The 25491-nt window shown below is 45.4% G+C and overlaps 2 protein-coding genes across 5 annotated transcripts in view; both read right to left on the reverse strand.

Moving 5' to 3' along the window:
* Positions 1–42: 42 nt before the first annotated feature.
* On the reverse strand, positions 43–4304 carry VAMP3 (vesicle associated membrane protein 3). Its single transcript, XM_086764701.1, has 5 exons — positions 4193–4304; positions 2632–2713; positions 1777–1935; positions 1021–1072; positions 43–241 (listed from the first exon to the last, which is right to left on the reverse strand). Coding segments are annotated over exons 1-5 (315 nt in total). The 5' UTR covers positions 4195–4304; the 3' UTR covers positions 43–221.
* A 3140-nt stretch (positions 4305–7444) lies between these two features.
* Positions 7445–25491, reverse strand: part of CAMTA1 (calmodulin binding transcription activator 1) — a 289818-nt gene continuing 271771 nt past the window's right edge. For 3 of the 4 annotated variants that reach the window (XM_086764759.1, XM_086764758.1, XM_086764760.1), the window contains one exon: positions 7445–10965. In XM_086764759.1, coding sequence (XP_086620885.1) covers positions 10902–10965 — 64 coding nt within the window. In that variant the 3' untranslated portion in view covers positions 7445–10901. Of the gene's footprint in view, positions 10966–15925; positions 16108–20766; positions 20798–25491 lie in introns of all 4 variants that reach the window. The other variant, XM_086764761.1, reaches the window with a different exon arrangement.

The following is a 25491-nucleotide window of genomic DNA, read 5'->3' on the forward strand; positions in this document are numbered from 1 at the left end:
GCTCTGTGCCCCGGTTTATCAAGGCACTGTGCAAGTGGCGGCTGTGCTTGTTAGTGATTTATGACAGGAGTGTCTTAAGGCAACCAGGTAAAATTAGTTAACATTTCAGTAATCAAAACAGTTTTGCTTTAAACAGCAGTAAATTGGCTGAAAATACAGCAGGCTTGAAGTGGAGAGGCTGAAGATAGGCACTTCGGTTGATTTGAGTTTCTTCCTGTAACTCATGAAGGCACAACCAAGACTACAAAAAGAAGAAAAACAATTGGACAAAGGAGTCTCCTTCAGCCCCTCACCATAACAAGCCTGCATTTTAAGAATTTAAGATACTACAGATAATTAAAGAGGGATTTAAGAGCTTCCCATGTTGGTTTTCCTAGTTTTAGTTTACCTTTCTGCTTGCACACTGGTATTTCTCACCCAGGACTATGTATCTGTTGCCAGTGGTTACTGTATTACAGCACAAACTTTAACTTTGTCCTCCCATTAAACACTTGGGGATTATATGAGAATTCAAACCAGAGACCGAACTCTGTTCCGACTTGCTGTCCTGCCCCAACATCAGTATCATTTCACCAAGCAGCAAAGTCTCTACTTTAAAAAAGCCTACCTACTACGGCAGTGCGCTTGGAACTGCCACACGGAGAAGGATTCATCTAGCAAGAAACGGGGGCAGATGAAAAACAGTTCTCAGACAAGGGAAGCATATGCTATTCCTCCTTATACTTCTGCAACATGCATCTGTAAGAAACCAAGGTTGTTCCTGGTTTCTACCTCCTTGCTGTTTCCGCTTCCACCCGTTCCACTCTTCACAGCTGTCAGATGCAGCTATTGGAGCTCCCACAGTGGTCACAGTTTACCACTCATTGCAGGCAACAGTTATCAAAGCAGGCACTGCTATTTCTAATTAATGTTGTCTATACTTTCATTTGAGCATTCTGGCTTTATTTAAACTGTACCAATCAGTGAATCAACACCATCTATGCCGACTCTATAAGAAATCCCCATTTTGGTGAAACTTACCAATAATGATGATGATGATAATGACAACAACAGCTACCAAGATTGCCCACATCTGTAAAAAAAGCCGTACAGCACTTACTACAAACCATGCAGCAGCATTAACTGGCCTTTGGGGTACAGGAAAGCAGCCCCTGCAAGGTACTTTTGCACTGTGCGCTAGATCTAACATGGCAAGTGAAACTTCTTCAGCAAGCAAGCTTGATTCACCATTACCACGCAAAGATGGAAGGCTGTGCACACGGGCAAAACAGACCAACAAGTTCTTTTCCATCATGCCTCTGTGCAAAGCCTGTCTCAAGTGACTAAACAAGCACGAGTAAAGAACTGTTAAACATCATTTCTACTCTTACCCTACACCACATCTTTCACTGTCTTTGTTGCTCACCAAAGAAGATTTCAACCTTTGCCTGCAGCTCCAAGTACAGGAGTCTTGAGTGAGGTCCTGCTTTCTAATACTTCCTGCACATTAACTTCATCTATGCATTTTCGGCCCTTTTCTTCCTGTTCTCCAAAGCCTCGGATTACTGAGATGTTTCCCTCTGGCCATTACCGTCTTAGACAAGTTCTTGCATCAAGCAGCATGGCTGGTAATCCAGCTTTTGGTTACTTCAGCTAACCACTATGCAGAGTTTTAAAAACAGATGCTATAACTTAAATAACGTTGGCTAAAGTCACTTTTACTTCTGCCTTCTGAGACACCAATTGTAATAGCGTTAACTGCAATACTGCATATGTAAGTATATAAGCCATGGTTACCTTGCAGTTCTTCCACCAATACTTTCTTTTCAGCTTGGCTGCACTGGTCTCAAACTGGGAAGCTCCTGCTTGCAGTGCATCAGCACGGTCATCCAACTCTGACAGCTTCTGATCTCGCTCCAATACCTTGTCCACATTCACTCTCATGATGTCAACAACCTGTATCAGTTTAATGCTTACAGTAAGTTATCAGCTGTATCACCCATTGTGGAACTTAATTGCAGGCAACAGACAGCAACACACAGTACTCTTCATGTTCTTTTCTCAGAAGTAGGACCTATTGCCTTTTAGTGTATCCAGTCACAAGCTTAAACAAAACCGTGACATTCACCTAAGGCTGGAAGCCACTAATACCTACTTTAAAATGTCAGTGGTGCAAGTTGTGCTGGCATTCCCTTAAACCTGGGAAATAATTCCTAACTCACTTCAAAAGGACTTAATGCATAGAAACATGAGAGTCAACCATGTCTCAACAAATACTGTCAGTAGCCAGCCTGGCTTTTAGATTCCCCAGACATCTGGACATGTCATATCTGGTGGTCAGCCTTCATTGCTAGTCATGAAAGAACAGCTTGTTCTCCAAAACTGGAGGTGTTTATCTTATGCCAAATCCTCAAGCACAGAGTTTGTAGCTAATGTCTGGACACTGGTAACTTCCCTCTACTTCCCCACTCCATCTGAATGACTTTTTTAACCTTTGCAAGAGTTAAGATGACACAAATATAATAAAGCAAGCTGAACAACACTAGGCTTCCCCTTCATTATATGCCAAACTGCTTTGGCCAAAATATCCCTTCTAGTTATATAGGTTTCCTGAAGGAAAATTATTACACTGCTATTAGACTAGACTTTTACCTCATCTACTTGATGTTGAGTCTGCTGAAGACGACGATTACTGCCAGCAGCCACATTTGAGCTTCCAGAGATACTGGCTGACCTGCAGTGAAGAAAGTAATCATTATTCTGTTTAGCTTTTGATAAGTTATGGTTTTGGTTTCAAGTGGATATGCTTAGAGTACACAAGTTATCTGACATTCCTGAAAACAGAGAACTTGTATCCTTGGAATAAATATCAGGCAGTTTCGTACTAGAAAAGTGATGTTTTAACAGCTGACAATATGTGCAAGTTATAGAGTGTCCCAACAACTCGCCTACTAATTGCTTGACATGCTAAAAGACAACAGTAGCTTGCTGATAGCATAGCTTACAATATGGCATATGACAACTCCCACAATGGTTCACAGGGCTCAAACATTCAAGAGTCTGGGCTCAGGAGCGTTCTCCTGTTTTCCAGTATGAACACAAATACTAAGCTTCAAGCTACAGTTGTTTAAAAAAGTTAAATACAGGAACTTAATGGTTATTCTGACTATGTGCTCTTCCAGTGGTTGTCTCTGTCTCTATTCTTTTGAAACAGTTGACACAGAGCAAGAGAAAGCACAGGAAGGAACAAGCATTCAGCATATACAGCAATTTACCTCTGGTCAGCTTTGACCTCATAGCCTCAGGCAATCGAGTTCTTTTTACCAGCTAAAACACCTTGCATCTTTGTAAGACACACAAGAGCCTCTGCACGTACTTCTCATACCCTTTTCACTGCTTTACCAAGTTTTTGTTGCATACCTCTAGAACTATCTGCACTCCATTTGCTTTTCCATATTTTCTTTTCTCCTGCCTCAGACGCATGTACTGTCAAGTGCACCCTGATACTCAAAGAGCTGAATCTGAGTATCTGCTGTACTTACAAATCAACTTCTAATTTACATTGAGCAAGAACAAATATATACCTACAAAACAAGCAAACCAGGAAGCCTACAACAAGGCTCAAGAGCAGTCCACACAGAATACAACATAACCACTCCTCTGCTTTGGCACGTAAGTCGCCCTGTCACGCTGTTCCGCTGCTGGCCCCAGACTGAGGAGCCTCGGAAACGCAGGCTCTTCCTGAGAGCAGAGATCCCAAGCACAACAACAGCCCAGGCACCAGAAAGCGCTCTCCCCGCCCTGGCTACGTGGGCAGCGCTTCCAGAGCCGCCCGAGGCTGGCGAGCCCGCGCCCAGATTTCCCGAGAGCCGCCGACACAACAGCCCGCCGAGCAGCAGCCAAACGCCGCGGTACCCGGCCCGAGCGGCGGCTCAGGGCAGGCGGCCCAAGGGCGGGCTTCGGCTCGCTCTCCGCTACGGGCCGCGCCCCGCGACCCCAGCCACGGCCGCTCCCGGAAGCCTCCGCCCGCGGGCGGCGCCGTCCCAGGGGCACCCGGCCGACACCGGCGGGCCGGATCGGGCTGCCGGCGCTGCGCAGCAGGCCCGGGACTAGGCCTAGGCGTAGGGTCGCCCCCTCCGCCGCCCGCCTGGCCGTGCCTGCCACCGCTCCTCGGCGCCCCCGCCCGCAGGTGAACCCCGAGGCCCGCACTCACATCCTGCCGGCGGCGATCGGACCGCTGCACCGCCAAACCCTCCGGCCGCGTCCCACCGACAAGTGCTCCCAGCCCCGGCGGCGCCCAGGATGTGACGACAGACCGGGCGGGGCACGGGAACCACGCCCCCAGAGGGGCGGGGCACGGGGTGTATCCGTCGTGTAATGGGCGTGGCCTGGAGAAACCACGCCCCAAAGCGGGGGCGTTGCATGGGACAAACCACGCCTGGGGGTGTGTGCTGTGAAACCACGCCCCTAGATGGGCGGGAGCACGATGAAGCCACGCCCCCGTGCCAGCGCGCCGTGTTGGGGCGGGGGGGGGGGGGCGGGGAGGTGTTGCTGTCACCGCCGGAGGGCGGAAGGGGAGCGGGAGGGGGGCGCCTCACTCCGTCAACCCCCCCCCCCGGCCGGTTCGTCCCGCAGCGCCTGGAGGGAGCCGGCCCCAGGCCCGTAGTGTCCAGGCCTCCTTGCCACGGCTGCGGGCGGCAGCCTGGGCCTGGACCCGGACCCGGCGGGGGCGGGAGCCGGTGGGCCGGGCCTGGGGCGCGGGCGGGGCAGACTTGCGGGGTGGGGGCCGCTCCCTGGCGCTGCTCCGGTCCGCTGGTGTTGCTGGGGCGGGGGGTGCCGGGCCTGGCGCGGCCTGCAGCTGATGCTTGGGTACAGGCAGCTGCCCGCTACTTCCGCGCGCCAGCGGAACGGCCGCCGTCCCGCGCGCTGCCCCCTCCCAGTGCGCTCGGGACAGCCCCGTACCGCTCACGGTGCACCTCCCCGCTCGCCCTCCGCCCCCCTCAGCCGGTTTCTGGCCGGCTCCTGTGCCCGCCGGCGTTAATGCGGCGCGGTGCGCAGTGGGGGCTGCCGTGCGGGCGGGTGAGACACGCCGGTGCTGGCCGGCAGCAGCCTCGGAAGCGGCGCCGGTCACCTTGTCTTACTGGCATCTGGTGATGTGAGCCGCCATTGTGCTTATGTAGTGGGAAAAGCGTGTGTGTGGTTTTTTTTGCTTTAAATCCTATCAAGTGTGTGCCTTGCATCACCTGAGGGCAAGTGGAAGATGCTGAAGGGTGGGGGCCTGCCAAGACGGGCTGGTTCATTCTTATCCCTCATGCCGGTGCTGAAGGGCTCCTGGCATGACCTGGGCCCAGATGTACTCCTGGGCTCATTTCTCAGGGACCTCGCAGGGTTATGGTGATACTGGGATGGGGTGGGTGTTCTCCATCCCAGTCTGTACGGTGCTGTGTTTTTGATTTGTGACCAAAACAGTATCGCTAACACACTGATGTTTTGACTGTTGCTGAACATGCTTGGATGGCATCAAGGCCGCCTCTGCTTCATGCGCAGCCCCCACAGCGAGTGGGCTGGTGGTGGTGAGAGGCTGGAAGGGGACACAGCCAGGACACAGCTGGGACAGCTGGGCCAAGCAGACTGAAGGGCTGTTCCCGCCAGATATCGTAATCCCCAGCAGTAAAGCTGGGGGGGGGGCTTTCCAGGGGATCAATGGCTGGTGGGACGTAGTGAGTGACTGCCTTCTCATCACTTGTTATTTTCATTCCTTTCCTTTTGTCTTTATCTCACTCTAGGCATTTATATTTTTTTCCTCATGTTTTCTTTTCCAATTCTCTTCCCCATGCTGCTGGAGAGAAGCAGGGAGGTGGAGGAATGAGCAAGCAGCTGGTAGGTGCTTACATTCTGGCCAGGCTCAACCCACCATGATGCTAAAGGAGAACTCAGGAATTAACAAGCACATAAAATGGAAAATTGGGGAAAAAATCTGTGAGCAAAAGAGGGAGTTGAGTTAAATTCTGATTTCTTAAAGAGAAACATAATTAAACTTGTGTCTCTGTAGTCCAGAAGAAATTCTCTTAATGAAATCTCATCTTCTGTTGTGGTCCTGGGTTTTGGAGAATTACTCATAATAGTACTAACATAGTCTTTCGCAGACTAGATGATTAACTTATTAAAGCTGTTCTTCCCTGCTAGGCTAGCCTTGTAGTCAGGTGCAAAATTTGCATTATTGAGGGTTGGTTGATGTAACTTACATACCTGTTCAGTGCAATAGTTAGCTATTAAGTCTCAGAGATTAGTGTTATTGTGTTACTAATGACCTCTTAGGATTCTGCATCTGCAGGACTCTTGAACTCTACTAAGACTCTCCTCCGCTTTGTGCACAATGCAGGATTTAGCATTCTACTACCGGGTTTCTCATGAAGCAGCCAGACGCCTTGCCTGGAAAATGATTGTCTACTGAAAAGGAACTGAAAATAATTTGACCTCAGAAAAGCTAGTTGTCCATAGACGAGTACGAGTTTGCCATGTTTATATACTATTCTGTAGAACCTTTAAGTTGTGTTTGTTAGAAAACCTAATCACAATTGAGGCCATCTAAGAGCTGGTGCAATGTTTACGAATATGTGGTGTCATCTTACGTAATTTCACAGAATGTTTCAAAATTTGAAAAACTACAGCACAGTGCCTTGAATACTAATTTCCACCAAACCAGGCTACTAGCTGCAGCTGGGCAAAACTTGTATTTCAAGGACAAATGGATTTTTAACACTTTTGTGTAGTTGTTGTAATCTTGGCAAAACCTGTAATTTAAAGCTTTGGTATTATGGGTAGATGGGTACCCAGTGTCTGTGGTTTTAAACCAGTTTTATTTTCTGCTCCAAGAGTGTGGCCAACACTCAAAAGGAATAGTTCCTGCTTGGGCTGAGGGCCTGGGGGGAAGAAACGCAGGGTGGCTGGCGTCATACAGGTTTGGTCTAGCAGCTGCCAGCATGGCAGGGCCTTGAGCGCGCGCCGGTAGCAGAGAGCAGTGTCACGGGGCTCTGGGCTGGCCTCTGAACTGGAGAAGGACTGGGCTGGCAGTGCCGTGCAGGGGAGCTGCAGAGCACCGCTGCGCAGCAGCACTCTTCAGCAGGAGACCCGGGAGTTTAGTGAAGAGTTCCTCTCAAACGTGCTGCTTTACACCCCAGACAAAGGTTATACACCGCAATGCAGCAGCAGCAAAGAGCTGCAGATGCAGGGACTGCGTTGTTGCCGTCAGTGAATTCCACTGCGCTCCAGGGGCTGCGCAGCTGCTCATGGGCAGGCTGCAGACTGGTCTGATTACAACCCGTAAGACACTAGGTGCTACTTACAGGCAGGTCATGTAGTAGAAGAAACACATTTTTTTCATGGTTGCTTATGGGGACTAAAGGACTACATCAGTCTGTTAAACTAGGATGGAAGGGATGTGTTTAAAAAAAAAGGCACACACTTTGTATGGGGAAATTTTCTTTGTTTTTAATTTACAGCAGAAAGAATATAAAGCATTCAGAAAACATTTTCCATATTTTAAGGGCAATTCAAAACATTTTGCATGGTTCCAGCAGCTGAGTTCTTCAACAGATCCATTGATTCAGTGATGCTTTACATGCACAGTTACAAAAATAAAACTTACAAAAGAGAAGACATCTATACTAGTTTTACATGCAAGTCTTGGGGACCCCTCATTGGGCACCAGCTATTGTGTGGAACTGCCATAAGCGTGCAACCAGAGAGGGGGTTCATGTTATATTCTGTATTTCTTTCACACAGTATTACTGCTGTCGAATGTGTTTCACAAAGGAGCAATTCCATTATCAGAAGACAGAAGATCTGGCTCCTGGCCCTTGGGAATTTGAGTTTTCCCGGAAAGCTGCACTTACTTATCTTCCGTGAAAATGTAAGTTCCACAACCAAGAAAAGGGCGAGCGGAATCACGTCACTGCGGGGGCAGTCCTGATGCCCCAGTGTTACACCGAAGGGTTACGGCCTGACACAACAAAGCACTTAGCAGCTGTACTTCGCTTCAAGCATGCAAGTAGTTCTGCTGCACCCGTGGAATTGCTTGCATGTTTAACAGCAAGTACAGGCTTAAACGTTTGGCTGAAGCAGGATCTAGATTCGTAGATACACCACCAGGCCCATGGATCTGGAAGAGTAATTTGAAATAGCTCTGTATATTACGGAATGATTTTCTGTAAAGAAAGGGAGTTAAAACATTTCCACTGAGGTCACTACTCTTGTTCCGAAAAGGTCGATTCTATATTGTCACGTACTGGTTAATGGGAGCAACATTTTGGTTTCAAAATGTCAGAGTTCTTCCAGTATTAATACAGAGCGTTTCCAATTCTTTACAAAGGAGAGTCTTTGGCGTCTCCTGTTCCGTTTTGGTGTGAGAGGAAAATTTAATGGTTAAGGTCCCAATTCCGTACAGTGAATCAAGGCTACCAGCTGCCCACAGGCACAGTGTGAGCGCCAGGCCATTTGTTTTTCATTTTTCCCTTTTTTTTAAAATTGAATCAGGTCATAAAGCAGCAGTTCAGAAATGTACAAGAGAATTCCGATAATGAGCTATAGCACATCTACTGTAATTCAATGCTGGCAGTGAAAAGAAGTAATTAAAAACAGGTACAATTATAGAAAAGGCACCAAGAGCACTGACCCCAGGTTTTTTTTGCCACAATCTTTGTTTTTATTCTTCTTTAAAGACACCAGTTTAAAAGCTTCCTATGTGTGAATATTTTTAGGCTTCACAACAAGCCTTGCGTTTAAACATTGCAGTTGGTGGCCGGGATCAAGCAAGAACAACTATTCCAAAACTAACACTCTCAAATTTACATCAGTCCATTCAGAAATTTTAAACTGCCACGAGCAAAACAAACGCACAGGAGCAGTTTCTGATCTCAGACACACGTACGTAACCCACAGTAACGACCCGGACCTCGGGAGTTTCTTCCCTTACATTCCTGTGTGATACAGATCAGAACCTGGTTCCCATCGTCAAGGATTTGTGACAGTTTTAAATTAGTAGTTCAATTTTAAAAAATCTAATTTCTTTGGCTCCTCACTATGTGGAAATAGCAATATACCATGACACCCCTACAAGATCAGTTTGCATCTTTTTTTTAAGTTTTACTTAATTTTTTAAAATTTTTTGTGCAATTTTTATTACATTTTCTGACTTCCAGCAGGAGATATGAAAATGTGAAACATATTTTCTACTTTCATACTATTTCTTTTTTTTTTTTTTTTTCATTTTATGTTCATTCTAAGTGTTCTTTATTGGAGTGAGTGTATGGTGTTAAGCTAGATACGGTTTTTGTACTCTTATGATTATCTGCTTTGCAAAAGTAACTTAATTTTCTTAAGCAATATTAGCATTCGCATTACTTGGCACCATTGGCAAAAAAAAATAAAAAAGAAAAAAAGACGGGGAAAAAAAAGAAGGAAGGAATAAATAAATAAAATCCAACTGAACTAAACTCCTGGTAGCCAAAATCAAATGTAAACATATCCTTTTTTTTCTTTTTTCTTTTTTCTTTTTTTTTTTTTTAAAGTAATGTTGCTCTGCCTTTTTTTCCTAAGTCTAAATACAGTAGCTCTTTTTTGCCATTTAGTCATGCTTTAGCAAAAATGTTCTTCTAAAGAACATTTAAAATAAAGTTTCTTATAGTGAAATAAAGTTTTTGTTTCATTTTACAGACCATAGCCACTAATGCTTTGCTTTGTTCATTTCTTTTTCTTGAGTTCATGCACATATCTCTTTGTTTTAATATATACAATATGTACAAACAATACATCCACACTCTTCTCGTTCATTCAGACAAAACTATACAAATAATAATTTTATCTTGCCAAGTTATTGACCCTTTGTGAATAAAATATTTAGTAATTAATCAATATATTCCCTTTCAAATATTTTTTCTCATTTTCCATTTCTACCTTCTATATATACAGAGACTGCCCAGATTTTGATGAAGTAGCCAAAATAAGAAATTTACTGGCCAGAATGCAGCACCACTCTGATCTTTAGGTGGTATAAAATGTCCAGGCAACATATGTACGTGACTCTGCAAAATGACAAGCGGTTTGACAAGTACTTAACATAAAAAGCTACATGTCTTACAAATTAGTTTAGGAACTTAATCAAAATAATAGTACATGAAAGTAAGGCTAAAAAAATAAAGTGCTGAATATGAGAGAAAGTACATGACAATTGATATGTTTGCAGGTTCTAGTAAAAACACCAAAAAAACTTTTTAAAACTTGCTTAAGCTGCTCTCTCCGTTCCTCACACATTACCCGTTTATCTTGTACACCAACCCCTTCTGTAAGTTCCCACGGGATGTATTAAAAACCTGCAGATTTAAAAAGTTGCATTAAGTGTGCTGTAGAGATTTAAATAAAACACAACGGACAGAAGTGCGAAGGAAATGAGGATGCATGGACCCAATAAAGATGTACTGATCTAAGCCCCTCCACTGAGACTCTCAAAGCTTCAGTTTCTTGGAGATGACTGACAGGTGCAGGAACAGCATTCTTGTGTTGCTTGTGCATTCCCACCTTTTCTGAACAATATTTTTGGTATAATATTTGTACAGTTCCACATGTTGTTTAATACAGCCCTATATGAAAAGGATAATTAATCGCTTCTTCTTTCTTGGAGAATGAAGCAACTCACAATTTCCTCCTGGTGTCTTTTGTTTTCCCCATGATCCAACAGAAGATTGAGTTCCAAGATGTCTTGTTGAACAAATTAAAAGTTGTCCATGAAAGTGCAAATGCAATGACCAAAACATTACTGTTAAAATCCTGCAGCTGGTATTTCCAGAACTGCAGTGGGTATTTTTGTTGTTGTTGTTGCATGTCTCTGCTAAAAACAGAAAATGAAAACAGTCTGAAAAGCAATGTCACATTGCTACGGGATGCTGCTGCGTATCTTCAAGTTCCTTGGCCTTTTTCAATTCTTTCACTCTGAAAAAACAAAGAGGAGCTATATAACACTTCTATTGCAACTCTCTTTCAAGACAAAAAAAAATGAAAATGATTCCCCACTCTAACCTCCTGTGCAAAAGAGCCAGCTCCCAGAGAAATGACCGGAGGGTAACACGTTCCTGCACCATAAACAGTTGGAAGCACAAGAATGGGCCGCCAGAAATCCGAGACAAAACACACATGGAAAGATGTACTTATTTCCAGCTGCTGTTTTCTCCTGGTGTTTGAAACTGCAGCTGGACCTTGTTCTGGTATTGGCCTATTTAATCGCCTGGGGGTTTTTTGGACTGCTGTTCAGTAACTGATTTTGCAGCTGCCTGCTGTTCCAGCTGTTATGGCAAAGGGCTTTTCAGAGCTGACCTCTTTCCTCCGTACATCGCTGAAACAGGGACCATTTGATGTCACGCCCAGCACAGCCAGGGAAAAATCACTCAGCAGTACTTACAAGGGAAGCCTGATGCTGATACAGAATCTTACACAAGAAAGCGTTTATCTGTGAGCAGAAGAACCGGTAAGGGTGTGAAGTGAGATCAATTACTTCACACTCAGCCCAGCTGCTAGCAGCTGTATTTTCTGGCACGTTGCTCGTAGTAAATTCACCTTTTTTTCCCAGCCGGCAGTGGAGGACACTGTGTGCCAAGGGAGATGAACCTACAGCACGGAAGAGTGACTCTCCCTAGACGTGCCCCGATGCATACATTACCTCCTCTAGCACTTGTCAGCGTAAGAACTAAATCATCACTGAAAGCTGAAATAATTAAAAATTAAGTTAAAAGGATGAAGAGAAGGGAATAATTTCCATCCCATCAAGTACAGCAGAATTCTGCATCGGTGCTGGAGCAGCAGCAAGCCTCTGCTTGGGCTGACAAACTGGCTGTGTGACAGCAAAGGCTCCCGGCAAAGGAGCCAAAACACATCCATGGGGACCTCGTGTGCTGCCCCTAAATGCGAAGGCAGGCGCCTAGCTGAGCTTGGGGCAGCTTGGCTCTGCCTCCTGTTGCAGGGAGCTCCTTTCTGCAGTGCGATCCCTTTGCCACCTGCCTCCGCGTGCCTTCCCTCTGCACGGCGAGGGGAAGAGCCCCACAAAGGAGTAGAACACAGCATAAATTAAGGTGATTTAGCAAAGCATGTACATGCCCAAGTGACGTAGCAAAAACTTGAAAAGACAAATAATGAAGGTATGGTACAAAGAATTGTGTCAGAGCTGCAAGTCTGTGTAACAGAATCCAGTTAAGAGTGAATGAATATAACAAAGCCTGAGCAACTAGAGATAGGAGGTGATGTCGGGAGAGCTAAGCAGCAGCAGTGCCAGTTTGTAGCGTCCGTACGGAGACTTCCACTCACACACCCTCTTACAGCTCTTGCACCAGCCTGCTAACACAAGGGTACGATGAAGGCTATAAGCTGACCTCTATAAATATATCTCCATTATTCATTTTTTTCTGCATGTACTATTACTCAGAATCAGTCAAAAGGGAGCTGGCTGCTTTTAACTCCTTGTTTTAGCCAAGTCAAAGCACTAGCATGCAAACGCGTTCTCTTTATTTGTGAAACTGGGGGAAACAGGAGTCACCAAATAAAAGACACTAACCAATATGCAGGTCAGACCTTTGCTAATTACCTTAATTCCACTTAACTCTGAAAATATCATGTATGGAAAGACAGAGGGCTCTGCTAGTCCAAATGCACATTTCGTTTTCAGAGCCTGAAGACCGACACCCAAGGGGGCACGGCACTCTGAAATCCAAGTCCGGCAGCGGGGTGCCTCCGGACAGCTCTCCCAGCTGCCAGGCAGTGCTCCAGCCCCAGGCTGGGTAAGGGGCAAGGCAGCACCACTGGCTCTGAATTCCTGCTTGGGTAGTGCTGTGCTGAGCCTACCTGCCTGCTACAACTTCACAGATAAATTCTCTACGGGGAGATTTTGGCTCTTTGCAAGCTGGTGTGTAAGGGGAACGGGGTTTCAGCACCACACAGAAGGCAGCAGCCAGCCCCTGCCCGCCCCCGTCGGGGTACAGAGCGACCTGCTGGGTAAGTCCAGGCCATCTTTTCCTTACAGGGAACACAGGAGGACTGGTACAGTGAACTGAAAATGCTCACAAATGACAAACTGTCTTCAGTATATTTAGTTTTCTGAAAAAACAGAAAAAAGCAGCAGAAAAGCATCCTCTACCTTGAAATCATTTCTAATATTTTTATTACTGCACTGCTTAGAAGCAGAAGGCGAGCTGAGATCACTGCTGTGGCAGAAAAATGTGGCGTGCCTCTGTGCACTAGGCAATTTTTAAGGCTTAGATTCAAGACACCATCAATTAATGCATGATTTGCAGTGCAACTTCCAAGTGTTTTCTGTTGCACTTCAGTACTGTAACGTAAAATTATCCTGTTATTATAGATCTCTTCCTGAGAACATGCACATTGGATAAGCTGGTGGCTCTTTCACCGAGACATGCTATACCTTAGTTTAGCACTTCAACATGCAAGGGCTACGCTAACGAAGCACTTTTGCTGGAAGAATGCAAGACATGCTTTGCTGCAAACTTTGACCTACAGCATGCAATAAATATCTGTACTGGTGCAGAGCCACTGAATCTGTTGAACTGGAGCACACATGCCAATGGAAGTTAGTTACTACAGCACTCAACATTTGCACTAGTACAGCTCCTATTCAGAAATAGGCAGCACTTTCCTTGGTCCAGTGTGCTTTTACACTGGTTTACAGATTTTCAGGCTTATAAAAGTACTGCAAGTGCAATGATAATTACTGCTTAAAACCACAAGCAAATACTAGTACAGAGTTTCCCTACAGCAAAGTTACAGACTGAAGTTTGTCACGGGTACATGACTGAAAGATGCTGGTTACTATGCAATGGCTTAAGACAAACCCTACGTTCCACAGCATTTATAAACTTCAGCTTCAAGATGATGACCATCCAAATCTATTAAGCTACCACATTTTTAAAATTAAACTAACCTCTGTGTTCAGTATATGAAATTTTGCATGTGTTACCTTAAAAACTGGTACTAGGAGTCCTTTATTTGTATAAACACGGCCTGGCAGGTGTGCAGACCTGTAGTCTGCAGGTGACGATCTCTCCTCCTCGCTCATAACCGGCACCGAGGTCAGAGCAGCTCTCCCCTCTCCTGGCAGCAGGCTCAAGGCAGCCCCGCTCTGCTGGGGGATCTGCCGCGTGGCACAGCCAGAGGGGAACTGAAGTACTTCTAACTGCTACCAATAATTAAGCAAATCCATGGCCAGTTGGAAAGCACGAAAGTGTTGTTGTGAATGTCCTGCTCCTTCCCCAGGTGAGGGCTAAACATGAAGTGCCAGAACCAGTGCACGCAGCAAGCTAGATAACAGACCAAGGTAATGCATTTATCATTTACAGTAACTGTTCTGAAACAAGCCTCTGAATTGCTTTCACAAGAAAACCTAAAACTAACTGTTTTCAGTCAATTAATTCTGTATTGGATAGTCCGTACTGCAGGCTTTCCTGTGTCTTAAAAGTCCTTCTAGTCCTCATCTAACACTTTCTGAGTACTCAGTGGTATTTGGATTTGATTTTGTTACAGCAGCAAAAAGTGTCAGTGTGAGCGTGGGGCTGGTATTTCCTCTTCATTAATGCTCAGTGTAATAAACCCTCTCAGTTTCCAACTGCAGTTAAAAGTATAGCTTGACCAGGGAAGAATTTTGCACAAATTAGGACCCTTGAGAACAGAAATCTGCTGAGTAAGTGCTGCTAGAAGAACTTTTAAGTGAACCATATAGCATTGCCTTCATGCTGGAGGGCAATCATCTTTGGTTCTTATTTTTCCACTCTTAAATTCAGGCGGAGAAGAGGGCCAAAGTGTAGCACTTGCAGTTACAAGCATTAATAAACGGCTCTAAGTAAAAGAACACTACTGGAATTTATAGAGTGGTACAGAAGAAAGGATGTTCTTCGAGAAGATGTTTCAATCCAGTTTGGTAGACTTACAGCGAGACTTTTTTTTTTTTTTTTTTTAAAAAAAACACCAAACAAACAAGCAAAACCCAGAAAAAAATGAGAGTGCTGAGGGCAAGTAGTACCACCAGGCAACATGCTGATGGATGGCATGCAAACCTCTCCAGAGGTCTACAGGCACTGGTATGCTGGTTTGGATCAATTCTGGAAGTGCCTTCAGCTGCACAGGGACCGGAGGTGAGGCCGGTTCAAGTGATGCGCAGCCGCGAGCCACAGCGCACCAGAAAGGGTGACAGGCTCTGGCTGCTGCAAGATGCCGAACAAGAACTACCATCCTACTTCAGCAGCTACTGAAACCATGCACAGAATCACAAGGATTGTACATTTGGTTTTGCACCGACGAAGCCTTCAACAAAAACCTCCTCAAATTAAGTCTCCTTTAGACAACTAAGGGACAAAGTTATTCCCTCAGCAATTGCTGAAGAGCAGATGGACAGACAATGCATGTGCAATAAAGATGACCGCTGACAAGGTGTCTGAATCACAGCTGTGGTGCTGACACACGGAAGGGGAAAAGAAGATTACTTCAACTATGAGCTTTGAACCCTGACGCTCGGGAGCTACGTCCCGGTTCCCAGGTTGCTCCAGCCAGACAAAGCTTCTGCCCTTTGAACTGCGTTACTTACTTGGACACCATACAGAAGGTCGCATCATTACGTGCTGAAGCGATGTAGAAAGCAACAGCCTCAGAAGCGAGCAGCAGCTCCTCTCCCACGCGCCCTCCCCACTCTGGTATGGGAGTGTGTCAGCAAATGAATTAGGCCTACTTAGAAAAAGTTACAGCAAACAATGGCTTCATGGGTAAAGCGTAACACAAAGCTGCTTTGTCAAGTTTACTCCATAATGCCCAGCCAGGGAAATGTTTAATGAATCTGAATGCTGAAGATCAGTATCAAGGACAGGGTGCAGGAGCCAGAGAAGGCTGTCTGGCGAGTTACCTGTTGCTCTGAGAGCTGAAATGGCCTGTGGGACATTTAAGAAAGGGGAGCTCTTGCCTTTTTCCAGGTATCTCATTTGGGCAGCAAAACAAAAAAGACAGAAAGGCCCAATAAGAATGACACCCCAGAGCACGCAGTCTGCGATTTAACACACACATTTGAGCTCCAAATACATTCAGGCCCTGCAAGAGGTAAATGAAAAAAGAAATTACTGTGAAAACTGTTGCATGTACAGTGACTCATATCCCAATATGACATTTTCTCACATTGTCCTGAACTTGAATAAATGGGACTTTTCAAACTCTTAAAGTTTTCCCCCATTCTCAATCCTACTAAGAGATGTAAGAAACTGGGTACTTAAATGCAATGGCTGCTGCATAGCACATATTAAAAACACACAAAAAATACAAGTCCTAGGTGCACAGGAGTAGGAGAGGGTTTGTTGCTGAAATGTTAAGAGAGGGAAGGGTATGCAGAGAACAACAAAATATAGTAGATGATGTTTATTCAGGTATGAAACAAAGTCGTACTTACCAGAGGAACTGACTTCAGGTGTTAGAAGCACGCTCCCCAAACCAGAGAGCAGCATTTAATCAAACCATAAGACAGGAGGTGGGGGTAAGGGGATCTATTTTTAAATGAAAGATGCCATGAACGAACACATTCTTTATTACTGCTGATCACAGATAACAAGCGCACTTCTTGTGCCCCAGAGAGGACAGAAGTTTCGCTGTAGGCAGAAAGCGATCAGCTAGCCTTGCTCTGTGTGATCTGCTGCAGATCACCTGCCTACCAGGAGTACGGCAGAGAGGGTCACAGTTCAAGCATCGCGTGTTTTTGTTTGTGTCCTATAGCTGGTCTTTGAGCAAAGCTCTCCTTCACCGGAGGCTACAGATGGTTTAACCGATGAGCAGGGAAACATTTGTTTAGCACATGCTGTGACTAGCTGAAATCTGTCCACTGGAGCAGGCTCACCTGAGATCAAAACTACTACTTAAAGGCAACAGTAACTGGATATATATATATATATATATTTTTTTTTTTTTTCTGGAAAGTCTTTTGATTTCTACTGCAGAAAGATAGCAAGTTGTTATGTTGGTGAATAAAATCTCCCACCTCTCCCTCTTTACTGATCCTGCTGTAATGTAACCCAAAAAAATCCTGAAAAATTAATGCAATCAATTTGAAAAGATGTTTTCAAACTACAACATCGAGGCAAACACTGTGATCATTTATCTGCACACGCAGGCTACATAAGCACTGTGTCAGTGTGCAGGATACATAAAATTTGTATATTAGGCAGACATCTGCTTGCATGCATTCCTTCAGCACAGATGGACATGTCAGCTTGTGCACATCAGAAGGCCCAGAAAGACTTTTCTTATGTGCATGCACGCCAGCAGCGTATGCACGTAGGTTGCTATCAGAATACAAGGCAGCAAAGAATCATTTGCTGTAGCAGACTTATTTTGGCAGAGCAGCAGCTAATACATTTTTTGATAGTTCATAGCTTATTTTTTCCAGATAAGCAGAGAAGTCCCCCATGTCCTGCACAACCCACGTCACTTGCCATTCAAGGCAAAACCTGCAAAAGCTGCTAAACGTCCAGATTCTGCTCCTTGCTAGTTTTTCATATGCTGTTACATACACAAAGCCTTAAAGCGCAACAACTCTTTCCCCTCCAGAACTGGTGAGTGGCCTGTCAGCTGCACCTAGAGCAGAATCACCACAGAGTATGTGACACGGGGCGGCTTCCCCAGCTTTGCTCACGCGCAGGGAGCTGTGCACTAGCTGTGGGGCTGGACCCTGCACCCGCTCCTCTTGAGCCCCCTCTACTAGGGCACTGACCACGCAGCACAGGTCAGTTTTAGCACAACTCGAGATTGCAGCATGCATCTGCTCTCTTAGTAGGAATCCTAGCCTTGAATGGAAAGACATAACAGCACAACTGCTTTATTCTTCTATGTTCAAGTCGTATGCTGCACATTCTTTTCAGTTTTGAATCCAACTAGCCCACTGTGGTGTGCAGATTTTAAGTTATTTTTCCTATTCATAGAAAAAAGGTCTTAAAGCATATCCCCTCTTGCCTGGCATGCAAAGGTCACACGCAGTGCTGCGTCCAGGTTGTGCCATTCCCAGGGCTGCGGAGCGCACGGAGCAGGGGCGTTCTGTGGGCAGCCCGAGCCAGCCGACACCGGGGCAGGTGCCCAGGAGCAAGGCGCAGCTGGAACCGTGCTGGCATCCCTGCACGCAGCCAGCCAAATCAGTTAAACAGAAATTCTCTGGAGAGAAAGAAGACTAAGAAGAGAGCACCAAAACTACAAAAATAGGAGTAGCCGGAGGCAGGAATATATTTTGAGCATGCCAGCATCTAGCTGCAGACACGCACGGTAGTATTTTTTTTAATTTTATTTTTTAAAAAAATTTTCTTTACCACACACACTGTGCAACATGGTCCACAGCTAGCCAGACAAAACCAGGAAAGACTAGGAGACCCCCAGTTATCTCCAGGTAGCGTTAGAGAATAGGTCTCACCAGGACACCCCCAACTGCAGAATGCGTCTGAGGCAGTGCAAGGAGAAAAACATTTGCTCTGTCTCTTTCTGCAACTCCTGTCTTGCACCTGTTTCTTCCAATTCTGCTGCTTTTGAAAGGGCTTCACACCCTTGGCAGGACTGCAGCATTCAGCTTTTCTCAGAGAAAGGATAGAGCGGGTGCACCCACCGTTCTGGCTGGCTCGGCCTTCTCCGTCCCGTGACACAAAGCGTGTTGGGCGGCTGCAAGGCTGGCTCCACGCTTGCACACCGCAGCGTTCAAGTTCCCGCTGCAACAGGAGCAGGCTGCGCTGTAGGGGCAGAGGAGCTGCAGCTCCTTGCTCAGGCCCACTCGGGGCAGCAGGACGGGGGCTGGGACACTGCCTGCCGGGGAGGGATGGCGTGCCGCTGAGGCCCCCAGCCCGCGCTGCCCTGCAGCGTACTGCTCTGCTGGCTGCTAAACAAAACATCACCACTTGTCTGCAGCATTCGTTACTGTCCCACGGACACGGTAACTGACCCCAAAGTTAAAGACAGTTGAACTTCCTATTGTTTTTTTTTTTTTTGTACAAAAGTAGACACTTCCTTAAAACAGAGGAAGGTCCATTTATCTCATCAGAATGACTTTTTTAAGAAGTTACTTACAGTGAATTTCATTTTTCAAAAACAAATTATTTTTTTTCTTCAAGATACTTCCGAAACCAGACACCCAACTGTACACCAAAAATTACCAGGCCTAGTTACACACAAGGCATCAGGTCAGTAAGAACAAGTCACCCAGTCAGTCCACCATTATGGGAATACAAGCTGTTTTTACACAGTTCCTGACTTAACCTGCGTTAGTTGTAAAGCACATTACCATACGTGCCAAGACCTAGAGCTACGGTTTTCCACCCGACATCTTCACAGCCCTGGTGTCTCTGCAATCAGGAGTAACCTTTCTCCTCAACAGGGCAAGATCCATGAAAGTAGTGCTTAAACAGTTAAGGCACATCTGGGTCTTTGTCCCCTCAATTCTTACTTCATTTGTCATTAGTAGAGAACCTAAGTTGCTACTGCAAAAAAAACCTGAGGATATGCAACAAAAAATGGTAGCACAAAAGCCACAGTTTGTAAAGAAATGTCATCAGCTACTGCTTCCTTGTTCGGCTCCGTAGTTAAACAAGTAATGATGCCTCCAGCAGGCTTAAGCCCGATTCATACTCTCACTCCTAAGCCATAAAAATAATCTCTGCAATTCAAAGTCAGTAGAACTCCATGATCAACAATTCAGTTTTCTTTTCTGAATGTTACATGGAAGCAGAGTCCAGGTCATGCCTCCCACTGCCTCTCCTCCCTCGCTGGAACAATAGTAATAAGCACACAAATGGTGTTATTTCTGACGGCAGTTTTTGACAAAAACCCTGCTGTCCTACAGCCTCTCAAGTGTGAGATGGTACTGAGCAGTCCTGCTGACAACTCCGGCACGTGCTTTGAAAGCCACAGCGGGCCCTGCTCATACAGGGACTGCAATATGCCACGGGAATGCTTTGGCGTATTCCTACTCCGCTTTGGCTAGCGAAGCGGCCCGCTGACGTGACCGAGCACAAACGCGAGTGGACTTTCTTTGTGCTGAGAGCAAGGCTCCTGACAGAAGCTCCCTGGCACTTACTACAACACAGTTATGCCATCTTCATTTCAGGGTTTTTGTTTTCTTCCCACTATGTAAATCAACAGCTGAGAGAAGCAGTTATCAAAAAGCTGGCCCTAGGAAGGTAACCAGTTGTGTAACTTCTAGAAGATAAGCACTGGTCCTTAATCACCTTAGGGAGCAAAAAGCAGTGTGAATTGCTCTTCTGCTTCTCTCTGGCTCAGGCAGAAACAAATACCCACCCAGAGTAGGCTGCATCTGCACTGCAGCTGCCTACGGTCTAGCCTGAACGCTGTCACAGTCCCATGGCAAAGGACATTGTTACTCATTGAGGGTGAGTGCAGACCCCATCAAGTTCCAAAAATCTAACAGCAGTCATTTTGGATACGGAAAAAAAAATCCCACCACCAACACCGCCTAAGCATGCCCATGATGAATACACATGTCCTTTTCCACACAGTCATGCACTGCTAACATCTACTGCAGAGCTCTGTCCTGTTACAAAAGCAGCAGTGTTAGTCATTGCAGTAGGGTTAGTTTATACAGGATTCTGTTTTATATCATTAATGGAGGTGAAACTTACTGGCATATCTTGGCTGCAGCCCCATGCAAGCAAGCAGAAAGCAAAAATATTTAAAATGGAAGAGAGGAACTGGCTAGCAGGCAGCTACACTCACCCTTTTGTACAGCCTATGGTCCACCAGTGGGCTTCAGATTGCAAAACAATACCAAAGAGCTATTAGCACACACATGGCAATAACCGTACCTTACCAAGAGCTTCACTGCAGGGAGGAGACAACGCTTCTGCTCGCCTGGAGAGAAAGAACCTTTCCCACTCCTGCTGACTGGACTCCTCCTCTTTACCAGGGAAGAGCAGTCCTGCGTTTAGGTGTTTTAGGGCAGGAAGTAATAAGCAAGTAAAATAAACCCAATACTGTCATCCCGATGGCACTCCTAGCTGCATCCTGCCTTCCCTTGCAGCAATAGTCTGTTTTCTATCTCATTCCAAATGCAACTCCATAAAAACCACTGCAGATCACAATCACAGCCTAGCCATGCTGTAGATACCTCTCAGAAGAGTAAAATTTTCCTAAGAATCGGAGAAAGAATAGGAAATAGGAGGTTACCTTCCCAGGTATGGACCATATATGGATTCAGCTCAGCAAACCCAAACCTACTTTGGAGCTCTCGCACTTTCTTGTAGCTCCAGATGTGTCATATCTGGGATCACGACGTAGGTGGAGTCTTTCCAAAACCATTAAACATGCAAACCCTTGATTCTGCCTCACACAGGACAGCATGCCAGGGGACAGCTCAACTCACAGTGGGTGTAATGGCAGGTTTTAGGCTGAAAGTTAGTCAAGCGCCAGCCGACAGGTCCGGGCACCATGGGAAGACAGGCAAAGCTCTCCTAGGAGGCCAGGAAGTTTCTGTTTCTCATTCTCAACAATCAACGCTTCTGTGACAAGTCACGTTCATACCATGTCATGGCTGATGCATGTTCTTCATCAGATTTTAGAGGATATGACAATAGATGGATAAATACTTTTTTTTTTCCCCCGAAGTCAAAAGGAAACCATACATGTCTGACTGTTAGAATGACTGCTGCTGATGAATGACCACTTTTGTCTCCATGACACCTGATAATGTTCAGCTACTAGAGCTCCAATATCTTATCTAAGAACACATTTGACCAAAACTTCTATTTCTTTTCTGATTTTAATCAACATCTACGCATCTATTGCTGAGAGAGCTCCAACCGCAGAACCTCTCTCATTAACTCTCCCAAAACATCTGAAATACTGTCTGATCAGGCAACAAGTGTTAAGTTCAGGAGATGAGAAAACACAATCCTCAAGCTGATGGAATCATGTTTGTACTACTGAGCCTTTGTGTCAAAAAACTAAGAAGTAAAGTAGGACAAGATGAGCATTTAAGCTGTTCTGAATGCTAGCAGCGTTCTCATAATTAGCTTAATGTAGACTTTGATCAATTTAAAATAGGAAAAAACCAACCAGATGGTTGCCAGGGAAAAGCCTGAGTAAATCTTGCCTAAAGGCTACAGAATAAGTTCTTATTAAGTCATTTATTGGCCCAGCAACATAATCGGCTTGCGGACAGAAACCTAGATTAAATACTTCCATTTTTTAAAAAGTTGAATTTCTGAACTTTAAGAATTGACTGCCTTTTCATTTAGCTCAGTATCTTTACATCAGGCTGCAAATGGCTTTTACAGCCTCCTCCCCCACCTCTGTCAGCTGACAGAAATCTGCTAAAAGATCCTGTTTCTTTGGTGTTCCTGTGCATGCTCTCTTTTCTCTCATTCCCTCAGATTTTCCAAAAATATCTGTAATTTCTATCCCTTGTACTGACTGCCCTGTGGTTTAACAAGCGGCTCCATAGTGCCATTTTTACGCTACAAAGCATTAAACAGCATTAGATGTTCGTAGTTATGGCTTGCCCCTGGATATGAAAGAGCTTGGAGACCTGAAGTATTTCTTTACGGAGCCTAAGGCTTTCTTAATTTCTTGTTTATAGCAGCAGTGTGCTAATTTTGAGCATTTCAAGAGGAGCCTGTGATGGCATTCCAACAAGCACTACTCCTGAAACAGCGCATGGGGCTGTTAGCCTAAGTACCATCGTATCATCATCTGTGTCCTCTGTGAGCGTTACACAGCACACTGGATGGGTATAATTAGGAGGCTTATATACAGGTGGTTTTAAACTCACTTAATATCCTAAGTTTTATTACTCTGTCCTTAGAAAGAGGTAAGCAAGAAAAGTCAAGCAGTGAGGAATAAATGCAATCACTAAGACACAGAAAATTCAGAAAGCTTGAAGAACAGCAGATGAGAAGGAAGCAATTCCCTCCACTTCCAGTGTACGCGCACCGTGAACAGGGCAGCTCAGAAAGGGGGCTGCAGAGGCAAGCTTGGGAAGGAACGAATGCTGGTGGTCTCACTAGGGTACGGCTGTGCTGGGGAAAGTGTGTGGATCTCCCCCCTGGGGTGAGGAAGCAAACGGGTCAGCCTGAGTCAGCTGAGATGCTGAAGCAAATGAAGCTCTGTTTTATAAGTAAATCTGTATCAGTTGCAGTATCATACTTTTTTGGTTTTTTTTCCAGTTGTTTACACAAGCAAAAGATATCACTCTGTTTGTTTTCAAAATCCTGTGTGGAAATAAAGCTCTAGGAACCTGATTTGTGTGTTGTTTTTCACTGAGCGCAAACAAGCATGGGGACCAGATCTCTGTATGATACTGGCAGCCAGGAGAGTCCGAGGGTCTGTGAGATAGTCCTGCAGCGTGATCCCAGGATCACAGATGCAGCCTACATGCACAGTGCACAAAGTGTTTCTGAAAATGCCTTTTTTCACTTGCTAGAGCTTTTTTGGCAAGCAGGAGAAATACAGGGAAGAAGCTCAAACTTGTCACATTTCTAAGCAGTTCTGTAAATCTAGTAGGCTGGCAAATTTATGTCTTTTCCAAGCAGATTCTAAAAGCTGGTTTTGTCATGCTTTTATTTTTAACACTTGCCAATGCTAGAATGCTCCTGGTTAAAATTTGTGTCAGTTGTTAATATTACACTAACACAGTTTTAAACACTTATGATTGCTTGGAGAAAGAATGTCACCATGAATGTCTGATCATTCTTACTTCAGACGGAAAAGCAAGGCAACTTTGAAACACAGTTCATATCTGCAGTGGAAATACGTTACTTTTTTTCTTTTATTGCATCCTAGCCAAGAACCATGGACGAGTTCCCAAGTAACACAACTGCTAACGAAGTGCCTACGGACACAGGCAGGACTGCACTGTTGCAGAAATTCAAGTACTGCACAGTGTGACATAAGCCAGAGACAGCCTACTGAGAATGCATTCCCTCCATCCCCCCTGCCTTGCTGCTTCTTTTTATCTCCTGTCTATAAATACTGAAGACCTAAACCTGTCTCCCAGAGATGCACAGCAGCAGCGACCATGCTGAAGAGAGAGGAGACAGACTACAGGCAAAGGGCAGGGTCTGCCTGCAAACTTCAGTGATGTGAATGAGTAGGGTCTCGCTCTACAAAGGAAACAGCAGATGCTGAGAAAGAGGAAGGCAATGAGCTGAAAGCAAGAAAAACTGCTAGAATCATGGGCAATTTAAGCCCTGGAGAGTCTAGGTTACCTGACAACTGGAGCCTGGTTGAAGCGCATGGCACATCCTGGACACTGGTGGGAAACCCAGAGATACAGCTAGTCGTGAGGTATTCTCTGGGCTTGTGTGTGAGCATCTGCTGTAAGAGCCTCTGGCAGGTTGACCCCAGAGGCTACACAGATGGGAACAGGCATGTGGCTTCCCCGAGGACTGCCTAGATCTCAAGCAGCTCTGCGAGAAAACAAGTTCTGAGCCTCCTCCTGCTTTAGTGGGACATGCTGCCCAAAAACCACAACAAAACAAACCTTTTGGTCTCTTCCACATGCCCTGCTGAGAGCAAGAAGCCACTTGTGCTTCCTTCATGAACAACTGTTGCTGTTTCAAGTGCATTTGGAATTGGCCTGGAAACTATGAAGCCCTCTTTCTTGTCCACACATGTTACTTTGCACTGAACCTGCAGGTCAGATGTTCTTCCACAACATCAGCCACACTAACCTCCTGCAAACAGCAGCTCTGACATCCTACAAAAAAAAAAAAGAGTCTGTTTCTAAAATCAAGTTTATCACATGCCTCTCTGTCTCTCAGAGCCCTCCTTGTTCAAACATCACGTGGCTGAACTAGACATGCTTCAAAACACATCAAGTCTGACCAGCTCCTGGGTGGATGAAATGCATGTGTGGTGAGAATGGAGGAAGTACAGTCAGAAACATCTCAATTCACTTTTCTTAAGGCAAAGTTCCAGTTTGCAACCTGATCAAATCATTGAAAAAATCAAAACAAATGCCCTGCATGTAGCAGAGTACTGGTACGGTAGTGCTAGCTGCCACACGTAAGCACCTTGGCAAGCCTTTGCGAATTCCCATACTGGCAGGAGATGGTTCATCTTCATTTCTGTGTCTGTGCTCCCAGCTTACTGAGGCATGTGTGGAGCGGCTGACGTGAACTAACTTGTCTGCTGCTCTCTGGGCACATTCCACCTATCCACATTAAAAAGAACTTGTATTTGATGAGTTTACCAAATGATCCTGTGACCAAACTAAAAGCATTTCCAACGTACACCAGATGTTGTCACATTTTGCACTTTCCCACGTACCACGAACACGTCATGCAGCACTTATAAACTGTAGCTATGATTCAGTAAGCTTCCTCAAGTCCAACTTTTAAAGTCATGTGCCTTGCTGTGCTCAAAGTTTCCTTATTCTGCGTCTGCCCAACACAACCTGGGCTGGGCTGTTTTACCATATCAGCACTGGAGCTGAAGGTGATT

This window comes from Chlamydotis macqueenii, chromosome 21 (genome assembly GCF_036417535.1).
Source record: "Chlamydotis macqueenii isolate bChlMac1 chromosome 21, bChlMac1.mat, whole genome shotgun sequence".
Classification (NCBI taxonomy): domain Eukaryota; kingdom Metazoa; phylum Chordata; class Aves; order Otidiformes; family Otididae; genus Chlamydotis; species Chlamydotis macqueenii.